The 12,336-nt window shown below is 46.2% G+C and overlaps 1 protein-coding gene across 1 annotated transcript in view; it reads right to left on the bottom strand.

Moving 5' to 3' along the window:
- GXYLT1 (glucoside xylosyltransferase 1) overlaps window positions 1–12,336 on the bottom strand; it is a 60,515-nt gene that overhangs the window by 21,199 nt on the left and 26,980 nt on the right. The window contains exon 3 of the mRNA XM_067563956.1: window positions 8,165–8,339. Within this exon, the coding sequence (XP_067420057.1) occupies window positions 8,165–8,339 (175 nt within the window). The remainder of the gene's footprint in view (window positions 1–8,164; window positions 8,340–12,336) is intronic.

Raw genomic sequence — 12,336 nt, 5'->3', positions numbered from 1 at the left:
ATGCAGAGAGAAGGACTTTCATCAACGGAGTGAGGATGACATTCCCTAGGGAATAAAGACCCAGTCTGCCTCTCAAACAGAATTCTCTGCACTTTCTGTTGGCAGTGGTGGCAGAGAGCACCACTTGTGAAAAGTGCCAGGTCAGAAAAATAGTTTTGAGTATCCACAAGTTTAGCTCCCATTCATAACCTTAAGAGAAGTGCCTGATGAGATCATCAACCGTGGTGTTTTGTAAGCCTAGAAGGTAAGAGACTGACTATGTGATTGGCTATACACAGGTTTCATAGCTTCATTGCTTCAGCATTGTGGACGTTCCCCTGGATCCGGGGAGCAGCGTCCGGGGTTTTCCCTCTCTGGGTCCTCCTCAGAGGGGGACCACCCCTCCCGGCTACCTCTCACCGGGAGCAGTCTTGTGCCCTTCTCAGGGCAAGCAGGCTAGTGCCGGGCCCTTAGGCCGGGCTGGCAAGGCAAGCAGTCTAAGGCCAGGCCCTTAGGCCGGGCTGGCAAGGCAAGCAGGCTGCTCTCTAGAGCGGTATGGCGGGGAAGGCTCCCTCAAGGTGGGTAGGGAAGGGGGGAGGGGGACGCAGGCCCACCCATCTCCACTGCGTCCCAGCCCAGGGCCCTGGCAGTGGCAACGGCGTTTGCCACGGGGTCGGCGGGGCTCCAGCCGCAACACGCCACACGGGTTGCCCCTGACTCAGCCACTAACTTGTGGCTATCCCTGGGCTCCTTCCTCCCTGAAACCCCCAGTACCTGCCTCCTCTGGGTCGCTGGGGCATGGTAGGCCTGCTAGGCCCTCCTCGTCCACGGGCGGCAGCTCGGGCAACTCCATGGGCTCATCCTCGGAGGGCAGCTCTTCCAGGTCCTGTGGCCCCCAGGCCTCGGGCAGGGCCAGTAAGTTCTCGGGGTCCCAGGCTCTGTACTGCTCCGGCGGGTCCGCTTCCGGCTCCCAGGCCACGGATGTCTCAGGGGGGTTCTCCTCAGGCTCGTAGTCAGCGGGGAGCCCCAATGGGCCTTCTTCCGGCTCCCAGGCTGTGGGGTCCTCTGGTGGGCCCTTCTCCAACTCCCAGGCCGTGGGATACTGGGGGGAGGCCTCCACAGATCCCCAGGCTGGGGTTAAGGCCTACCGCTCCCTTTCAGCGCAGCTCCCCGGCCCGGCCTTAGCTAGGAGCTCAGGAGGAGACGTGTCCTTCCCCCTTGGCCGTCCTTCTTTAACTGAGCTCACCGGCCTGGCTTTTAAAGGCCTAGCTCCGCCCCCCTGCTTCCTGTCAGGTGGGGATACTGGGGCCTTTAAAGGCGTGGACCCGCCCACCTGCTTCCGGTCAGGGCTTCCCCTGGGGGAGGGCTCTATCAGCCAGGGTGGGTCTGGCTCCCTCTCTGGGTCCTCCTCAGAGGGGGACCACCCCTCCCAGCTACAAGCATAAAGAGAGGAAGATCTCACTCCACCCTGATGACTGATGTAGAGCATGCAGACTACATTATCTATCATGACTTTGACGGATGTTCCCAATTAGTAGAAGGAAGCAGATGCAGGTGTTCCTGACAGCTTTCAGTTCCAGGAGGTTGATGTGCAGACTATTTGTCCTTAATGGTGTGTCCCCTTACCACTAGGGATGAATTCAACATTATTGTGATGGTAGGGGTAGATTGGATGAAAGGGACTCCTGCACAGAGGTTGGAGGGATCCTTCCACCAAGCGAGTGAATCCAATGCTTGGCAAGGGACAGACACTAATTTGTCTAGACTCTGCTTGTTAGGATATAAACTGTTTTGAGCCATGCCTGGAGGCAGTGAAGATGTAACCTGGCATGTTGTGTTACGAAAATACAAGCTGCCATATGTCTAGCAGTTGAAGTCAACTTCTTGCTGACATATGGGTGTTTATTTGAACCTTGGAAATTAGGTTTGTTAGGGGTTGCAAACCTGTCCACGAGAAGGTAAACTCTGTTACAGCATCCGGAGAACCCCTATAAAATCTACCAAAGTGCACTTTTTAATGTTGAGTTGCAGTCCTAACCTGTGGAACAGGGACGTAGCTGCCAGTACTGCAGAGGGAACTTTGTCAAGTGACCAGAAGTTGAGGTGGGGAAGAGGATTATACCAAGTTGACGTAGGTGAGAGGCTACCACTGCCATGGTCTTTAAGAACACACTTGGGGCAGAGGAGAGGCTGAAGGGAAGCACTCTATGCTGGAAGTCATCCTGGCTAACTGTAAAACACAGAAACTTCTTGTGAGGGGGTGAACTGCGATAAGAAAATACATGTCCTGAAGTTTGAGGGCCATGAACCAATCCTCGGAACATAACAACGGAAGTATAGCTGTAAGTGTCACCATCCTAGCACCCATTTGTCAGAGGTTATCCATTCCTAGGCACTGCAGAACGGGGTGAGATGGCATCCATAGGGATCAGAGAGGTTTTCCAGTTGGATAGCATTGAGGAGAGTGGTCTGACAGTACCTTGACCAACACATCAAAACTGTCATTTTGAGGTGGATGGCTATGAAGAAGTAGGTTGAGAGCCCAAAGTTTTCTGTTTGCGGAACCTGGACTTCTGTCTTTGGAGTTCAGATGATCATTGAGATGAATTTTGTGATGAACAGGGTCTGAATGAAGGTTGAGGACTATATTTTCACTTCTGCCCAGGTGTGTAGATTCCAAGTGATTGAAGAGTAGCCCTGGAGCCTTTAAAAGTGTGGAGGAAACAGCTTTATACCTTCTAAAAGAAGATCCTCTGCACTGCTTTGGGGAAACCAGGTAAGTGCAGCCAAGAGGCTCGTCTCATCACAACAGCAGTAGAGATGGAGTGTGCTGCCGTGTAAGCTGCATTGAGTGCAGACTGATGTCTTTGCCAAGAAATTGAGTTTTGAGTAGTTTATCATATTTTGCTGTTAAGGCTTGATAATTTGCAATACAGAACTGCAGAGTGGCTGATAAATGTGTTTTTCTGACAAAAAGAGCTAGGTGCTTCCAGTCCTGCACCGGGGGGTGGATTTGAAATGATGCTGGAGCCTCTTGAGTTCACCGCATCCACAATGATCGAATTAGGAGGTGGGTGGGAGAAGAGAAATTCTGTGTCTTTCGCTGGCACGTAATACTTTTTGTCGACCCACTTACACGTTGGTGGAACCAATGCAGGGGTTACCATAGGAGTTTGGCAGGGTCCAAGAGAGCCTCATTAATAGGGAGGGCTACTCTGGACAAGGCAGAAGAATGTAAAATGTCCAGATAGCGGACGCACTGAGAGTGTCCATCAGTCACTGGGATAGATTCCTTGCAACTGAGACACTTCTTGAAGCCCAGTGAATCAGGCATACCATGTCTGGGGGTGGGGGTTCCCAGATGGAAAAAAATGAAGTCTAAAATAAAGTTTTTTTGTTTTGCCTTTCGGTAAATAAAAGATAAAGGACACTCTAAAAGGTAGCTAAAAATTAACAATTATGAAAAAGTTAATGATCCGCTAACCAACAGTTAAAGCTCCATCTCTAGCCACGGACAGTTGAGAAGAAACTGAGGGGGGTTCACCTGCGCAATGCTGGTTAGCCTCATGACAGAGCACGACAGTGAGCAGCGCACACATGGGCCAAACAGATCAGAGCACAGGGATGCAGACAAATATACAGAGCAGCACCCATAGGGACACTACTCAAAGAAAATATCCTTTTTGTGGTGAGAGTGATGAGGACTATATAAAAGATGAAAAAGTACAAACAATTTTGGACATTTCTTGAGTGGGAGTATGGAAGGTGATTTTTATGGCTTCCAGGCTCTATTGGAGGGAGTGAAAGAAAAGGAAAAAAACTGCCAGCAGATAACCCTGAAATTCTGTCAGGTAACCTAGCTGAACTATCCCTGGAACCATAGGTCTGAAAAAATGTCTCTTCCTCCCTCCCAGGCCTGAAAGTGCACAGGCTGAGAGTGCTTCACTGTCAACTGGAGTTGTTAAAGGAAGCCTGGAATGGAGTCATTGGCTCTAGAAGAACTTTCTGGCTCTGGAAGATTAAATACCACGTGGTGTAGGCACCTTGCCCACTCATCCTCCCATCTCCTGAGACTTGTTGCCCAAGGTTTGAATCCAATCAGTGATGAAAACCCCCAAAGACAGCCTCTCAGATAGAGGGAATGGTGAGGGGATATTAAATGGAAAAACTCCTTAAAAAACTAAGAGCCATAAACCTAAGTACATTTGAACTAAACCATTATAAACTAAGAACTGTAAGATTAAAGCTATTGTGGATGCACTAGATGCTCCATCAACAGGCCACAGGGCAGTTGAGAAGGAACTCCCATCTCTTAGAAGAGGTAAGTGATAGAATTGAGCAAGGCTTCCACCCAACCAACCTCTAGACCCAGCATATGGGCCCAGCAGCCCCTCCCCCTCCACCAGGATTACAGTCTCTGCAAGTTGATGCAAGTTAGCCCTGCTGCTCAAGTGGCAGGAGCCTGAGCTAAAGTGTTGTAGGTTCAGGGCTCAAACCCTACCAAATGATATTTGATGGGAGGGTTGTTACAGTTGAACATAACAGAATCTGTTTTTATCTTTTTCTTTTTGAAAAGCCTAAAAAATTACATTAAAAAAAACCCTACATTAAAAAAAGAGTTTAGGTAGCAAAGTCAAGCACTCATGGTTTAGGAAATGCTATATCATGACAGTCTTAATTACATGGTCATGTCCTCCTTTTTTCGTCAGGAGCAGAATTATGGTTTCATGGGCAACTTCAAATGTAGCATTTCTTAACTTCTGAATACTTGATTTTGTAATCTAAGCATCATATAACAGTTTTTATTTTTCATGCAATTATTTTGTGATCGCACCTATAGGCCCCATCTGAAGCAGGGTCCTAACGTATTAGGCACTATACAAATGAAAGGTGACAGTCTCTGCATCAATAAGCATATAGACTAAAGAAAATAAAACACAAAATAAAATGATGTGGAAAAGCTGATAAAACATAAGTGAAGTTGTCAGGGTAATGACAGGCACATGTCAGTTGCACCATCTCCTTCCCCTCCTCCCCAAGTAACAATGTTAACAATTGTTAGCTGTTATTCCTAGCCTATTTTTTAAAAATGAATTCCCCAAAGTGGTACATCTTCTCATCTTTTATTTAAGTGTATAAAAAAAATTCTACTGCAATGCCAAACCACAGCTTCTCCCAACACCATTAAGACAGCAAACCCCAGTTTCATTTTAAAGTTTAGGCAATTCCCAGGATGCAGTCATTCCATTCTGTCAACAGAAATTAACATGGTGCTGATTACATCAGAGATGGAGCCTCCCTGAACTGTGAAGGTATGTAATCAAAATCCTCCTACTTCATCCAGAGAAGATTAAAAACTTTTCTGTAAGTAGTTTTCTATCCACAAAATCCTCCTGGACACTTACTGTATCACAGAAATCAGGAGTGCCTATGATATTTTGTGACCCTGGCTGATGATTTATCTTTGGAAAAGAACTCTTGTTTTGTCAAGCTAGATATAGAAGAGAAGGGTTTCACTGATGACCTCAATCAAATTGTTTGAGCTCATTGAGATTCCATTAAGAATTTAATATTACTCTATTATTATTATTACTCTATTATAATATTTTTACTCTAATAATAATTAGAGTAATTAATATTACTCTAATAATCCCCCTTTTTCCATTCTGTGAGGGTCCTACATTGCCTGGGATATTTGAGAAATTGGTGCCCAGCACTAGGTAGAATAAATTAACCACATTCTCTAGATCTTGTAGTTGAACAGTCTCCCAGAGTATGTAATTCAGACATTGTCAATTCTTAAATATTAACATTTGGGTTTTCAGGACTTGTAATGACAAAGAACTTCTGCAGAGTCTGATGAGGAATAGTGGCGTTTGTTAGCCTTTTTGAATATTTAAATTACGTGCACCTTTTGGGAAATTACTTGTCAGACAAAGGCTTGGAGGGGTTAAGGAAAGAAGGAACTAGGGAATAGGGAAAAGAGTCTCAGGGTACGTCTACACTGCCAGAGCTGCGTCGGGCTCCACGGATCGATGCAGTGGGATCGACTGAGTGGGCAGTGGAGACTCGCACAATCGCTCCTGGAAGTGCTCTCCAGCTGACGCAGTAAATCCCCCCCCCCCCCCCGAAAAGAATAACGCTGCATCAACCAGAGGACGTTTCCTGTTGACGCAGCACAGTGGAGATGCCATGGTAAGGGAATATTAATAAGTCGACAGAAGATACTCAAGTTTCAGTACCCAACTTGTGTATCTCCCATCGACGCCACAGGCAATGTAGACCAGTCTTCAGAAAGAACAATAATTCTGTACCACAGACATCTTAAATGGGGTTGTGTGTTGCTATGAAAATGGAATGCATTTAGAATAATAAACGTGCCTGGCAGGAGACGTGGAGGGGCATCCATACGGGGAAAAAGTGTGGGTCCTAGAAGGGAACTGAACTCTGAGTCCAAGACAGTTGAACATTTATCATTGAGGGAGGGAACCAGAAACTAAAAGGTCAAAGGTGAATGAAACGTGAATTTGGAGCCACAAGGATGATTGGGATTAGAGAGGAGCCATAAGCAGCCCCAGTGAAACAGAGAGGGTAACCTCCAGCCTGAGGCTGAGGAGAAAGCACTGTTGCAAAGAAATAATCTGCCACAGTAACTGTTGTGGATCCCATCCTACTCTGAGGAGGCTTCTTACTCAGTCTACTAACTTTTATATAAGCTTTGATAGCCATCTTTCAGTTGCCCTACAACAATGGAAACAGAACCAGCAATAAAAGTTCTAACAGCACTACTATTTCTAGGCTAAGCTTGTCGAGAAACACTAAAAAGGTAATCTGTCAAATCACAATAACGCAGTGTGCTGCAGGACAGTTTTTACAAAGTTTCTTTCTCCAGTGCTACAGGCACATCTGGAGGAGTGCTTGGCAAGGAAGGATCCCTAAGTCTCACATCCAAGACGGTTGGACTCTGGAATAAAACGTTTTATTAGCAAATGTTTAAGCACAAAACAATAAGCGATAGTCAAGGTTCAAAAAGCACAGCAATACAGCATCCGGGGATGACACGCAGTGGGGGGGAATGGGGGCTGATCGAGGATGAGCTGTGGCCCGTGGGAGGGGCTGGGGGTGTGGGGCTTGAGGGTTGCAGGAGGGTGTGGGGGGGGAACGCTATCCAGCATGGAGGGAGCGTCTCTGGGAGGCATTGCCAGGGAAGGCGAGTAAGTCCATGCGTGGGGGTGGAGGTCTGGGGAGTACAGTGGCGTACGGGGGGATATGTGGGTTGGGGGACGCTATCCATGGTGGAGGGGATCCCTGGGAGGTTGAGGAGGGAGGGTCCCTGGGGGTATTTGTCAGGGAAGGCAAGTGGTCCATGTGTGGGGGTGGAGGTCTGGGGGTACAGTGGCATGCCACCGCGAGGGGGGGTCCCTGGGAGGCGTTTGCTAGGGAGGGCGAGTGAGTCCCTGTGTGGGGGTGTGATTGGAGGTCGGGGGAGAGGCAATAGGAGATACATATGTGGGCATGAGGGCACATTTCAATGCAATGCATAGTAAAGTCATTGGGGGCAGGATCCAGCAGGAAAGAGAATATATAGGTCCATATGGGGTGAAATGACTCTCATTAGTCCAGTGTTCCTTATGGTCGACTGGCAGGTCAGTCCCGTCTTCTTCCGCGGCGAGTGAGTCCATGCGTGGGAGTGGGAATGGGGGCCTGGGGAGGGCAGTGATGGGGTGGGGTGGGCTGCAGTATCCCGGATGGGGCGTGGTGATGTTGGGCTTAAGGGTTACAGAGAGAGATATATTTGGGCATGAGGGAGCATTTCAGTGTACAGTGGGGACATTGGGGTATGGTTCAGTAAGGAGAATACCTGTGCTGCCTTCCCCACCGCAGGGGTGAAGTGGGCAGGGGACACATATTGCAACTAAAAAAAAGGAAAAGTGACCAAGTGTGCTCACTGATGGAGGCGGTGGAGTGGGGCCTCAAATGTAGTGCAGTGGTCTGACCAACAAAGGAATATAGAACTTCCTAAATTTGCGCGCGCTCATGCATGCATGCACGCACGCACGCACACACACCACTCTGCATCATTGCAACTATATCTGACAGACTACCCGACAGCAGATGTCTAAGAGAAACCCACCCATACCCCCACTAAGCTACAAACTGATCAGTGAATGGCATGGATACTTACTATGCCTTTGAAGCTGTTGTGCAATTGGTCCTCTGCAAAAATATAAAACTGTAGAGGTTGGATGCTGAAAATAATGGCCGATTTCAACATAGTAACAGTCTCTTCCAGCCTTTCACCACAAGCAACCACTGCCAGATGCATTTTCTCAGCAGACTGAGTTTTCATAAAATCATATCTAATGAAAAATAGTAAAAATTAAATTGGTATTTTCCAAGAATAGATGTAAAAGGTTGTGTCTTATGTGCATAATCTCATTAACAAAATATCCTTGCTCTACATTGAAGTTAGGAAGCAAAAATGGGATTTCTTTAATAAAAGATAACTTGAAACAAGACAGAAAAAAATAGTACTGAGTTACATGTGTCTAGATTAAAGTTTAGTCTGACCAAGCTTCATACCCACAAAATTACACACCTATATATATACAAAATGTTAGCAACACTCACAAAAGAAAATATCCACATTTCTGGAAAATGTACATACAAATTTACTATCCTGCATTGTAAATTCACCTACTGAGTAATTCCATCAAAATAATTACATTATCAGAATATGATTACAGAATTACAATTGTCACGAAGTCAAAAATGCCAAGATTAAGGTTGAAATTTTATGCATATGGTTTACAATAAAGTTCTTAGTTATATGCTCATTATATTCCTTTCTCACAGGATCCTATCTAATTCAATGCAGAGGCTGGATAATGTGCAGTAAATGAAGCAGGGTACCAAAGACTGAAAGAGGGTAAATATTTACAAATAATTTTAAAACATTAATTTCCACGGAGAAAAAATTTTGGATGACTTTAAGCAGTTACACGGTGTATAGTATTTTTCTGTTCTAGTAAGTTACTTCGAAATAAATGTTAGACACCTGCCTCATTCACTGTGAACTGGATTAAACAGGGGTCCAGCAGAAAAGCTAGCATATAATAAACCATAACACAATACATACATACATTCAAGTGGATACAGTTAACACTGGCATTTCCTAACCTGGCAACCTTGAATTAGGAAATGCCTAAAAAATAAATAAAAGTATTTGTATAATAAAAAAAAGGGTATCTACATGTCTAGAGGAAGATTCCATAACATGAAACTATATAGACAGAGCATATGGGGATGAAATGCAAGGAAAGCAGAATTATAGGAGGGAAGGGGCTTGAACTGGAGTGAACTTGCAGGAGAGAAGTGGTGGAAGCAGGGAGACCCTGACTGGCCACAAGTGGTTCAGAGCACAGATACTCTCCAACCAAACTGCTCCCAGTTCTAGCTTTCCCCATTTCCACTCAACACCTTATTGAACAGCTCCCATGGGCCACCCCCCCACACACACTGCCACACTCCCTCAGGTTCCCCCATCCCAACTTCCCTTCATGTTGAACCCATGATCCTACAGCCCTGTTCCTCAATATGTTCCACTCCATCCAAATCCTTACTCTTCACCATGCTCCCCTACAGAATTCAACCTTAAAGTATTTTTATAAGAGTTTAAAAGCCGACTGTGGCAGGGAAGTACAGGACATGAGAGAAAGAGTGCACTCAGAGACTAGGAGAAGCAGTGTGTAGGGTGTTGGATTCAAAGAGTGGGGAAGAATGGCAATACAGGAGCTAGAGAACTGATATATTCTTATTTACATAAACTGGAAAACATAGGGAAAAAAACTTGGTCAACTTCAAGTTAAGTCATTCAACAGTACACCTATAGCACACTCATCAGTTCCTCTTCTCAACTTCAACTACCTCCCTTCCATTATCCATAGCCTGTGCGTCTCTATCCATATCCAGCATAACTGCGGTGGGAGGTGGGGCCTGATTGTTTCATCCAGTGATGAGGAAGATAAGTTGATCGATGGTCTGAGGTTTCCTCAGTCTCCTTGATCACCTCTTCCTGGGGCTCTGAAGGTCCTGGTATGGACAGTGATGGGGAGCATCATGATGCCCATCTCAGTGGGCTATAGGCCTTTTGATATTGTGCCCTAAATGCAGCCCATGGGTCCCAGTAGGCCACTGTGATGGGAAGGGCATGGGTGGTGGCATCCGGTGTCCATACCAGCATGCGCTTCCAAGTCCAAACAGTATCCTCTTTGGTGAGATGACCCTGGTCTGGTGGATGCGTGGGTGAAGAGTGGTGTGATAAGTATATCTCCCCTTCATCCTCATTTGAAAAGGGAGGGGCAGACCTGGGCAGAGTGATCAGACTGCTCGGTACCGAGCAGGTTGGAATGCATTCAGTACCCAGGAGTGGAGATTCCCACATATAGGAGACCATCAGGTTTTTGTGCTGTAGGAATTGTTCCGGTACTGGGAACAGCAATACTAACGCCAGCATTAACAGCAGTACTGACATCTGTGTTGTAGTCAACAGTGCCAAAGGTCTTGTGCTGTGCACTGTAAGTGCCAAAGGTGGCACCATTGTCTGCAGCTGTGTTGAGCTGCTCAGTGCCGAGTGCCTCTTTGGCCCCAAGAGTACCAAGGCAGAGGATTTTGCTTTAGTTTCCCTTTTATGTCTCTCTCTGAGCTAGCTCGCTTAGGGTCTTTGGCTTTTAAGGTACCCATGGTACCAGATGGTCCCAGTGCATCAGAGTCAGACATTCCTGGTGCCGTCAATACCAATGGGGTCTCCGTGGTCAAGGAGCACCATTTCTTAGCTGGCTCCCACAAAGGTGAAGTTGGAGCCTGCTTTTTTGTCACCCTCTTGGCAGAGTGCTCTTTTGTAAGAGACTTTACAGAAAGACTGTCAGAAGCTGCCACTGGTGATCGTTGGCCTGGGGGTCTGTGACTCAGACTCCGAAGTTGGCCGTAGAGATTTCTCCATCATCAGTAACTTTAGTAGGAGAACTCTCGCCTTCCTAGGTCTGTCTCTGAGGTTTTGACAGTGCAAGCACTTTGGTGGTATATGTGTCTCACGAAGGCAGCAGACACACTGTGCGTGTCCATCAGAGATCAGGATTGATAGTCTGCACACCAGGCACTTTTTGAATCCCAGGAAGTCGGGCATGCCAGAGAGGTTTTTGTCCCACTCAGGGGAGGGGACAATTAACTATTCTAAAGGGTAAGTATGGAAATGAAACTTAGTTTCCTAATAAGAAAAACGAAAGATTTTTTAAAATCAAAATAAGGTAAGTAGCAAGTATAACCAACATACATAACTGCTAAATTTAACTACTAACTATTTACTATCCTATACTAAGTTAAGGTAATAGGCACTGTTAAGTGCTCCAACTCAATCTGAAGGCGGTAGAGAAGGAACTGAGGGACAGTTCGTCACACAGCGCTATGTGATCGCCTGAAGAGGCACTAGACGAGGATGGCACATGTATGGCCCAACCAGGCACTGCTACCAAAAATCTCCAATTACAGGCACAGGGAGTAGAGAATCATAGATGATTAGGGTTGGAAGGGATCTCAGGAGGTCATCTAGTCCAACCCCTGCTCAAAGCAGGACCAACCCCAACTAAATCATCCCAGCCAGGGCTTTGTCAAGCTCACCTTCAAAAACCTCTGAAGGATGGAAATTCCACCACCTCTCTAGGTAATCCATTCCAGTGCTTCATCACCCTCCTAGTGAAAAAGTTTTTCCTAATAGCCAACCTAGAACTCCCCCACTGCAACTTGAGACCATTGCTCCTAGTTCTGTCATCTACTACCATTGAGAACAGCCTAGCTCCATCCCTGGAACCTCCTTTAAGATAGTTAAAGGCTGCTATCAAATCCCCCCTCACCTAAAGGACACCTAAAGTGGAGCACCCATAGGGACACTCCTTGAAGAACAAAGGATTACAATTAAAAATAAAATCAAAACACACAATCCTGGCTGTACACTTAACAGTTACCTTTCCTATCTTAATAGATATTCCCCCAAAGGTCAGTCCATTGCACAGCTCGCTGGTTTCTCAAGAACCAAGATCCAAACATGCATTAAAGCATCCCTTTCTGCCAGGGGTTTTCGTCAGTGAATGGATCCAGAGTGCCTGTCCCTACACTCTGTTATACTGAAAACAGTCTAGTTTCTATTCAACAAGTTGAACCTCTGCCTCGTAGCATCATTTCTTTTCTACCTTCAAGTGGTTTTGTTTGTCATTGTCTCTGATATTTTTCCATTGACTGTAGCAAAAGTAGACAACAGAACCAGGCATTCATTACATTGCCGACTAACAGGGGAGGGGAGAC

Source organism: Emydura macquarii, unplaced genomic scaffold (assembly GCF_026122565.2).
Source record: "Emydura macquarii macquarii isolate MOO-44397 ecotype Brisbane River unplaced genomic scaffold, CSIRO-AGI_Emac_v2 contig_2636, whole genome shotgun sequence".
Taxonomy (NCBI): Eukaryota; Metazoa; Chordata; order Testudines; family Chelidae; genus Emydura; species Emydura macquarii.
The sequence above is the reverse complement of the archived record's forward strand: the minus strand, read 5'-3'. Positions and strand labels throughout refer to the sequence as shown.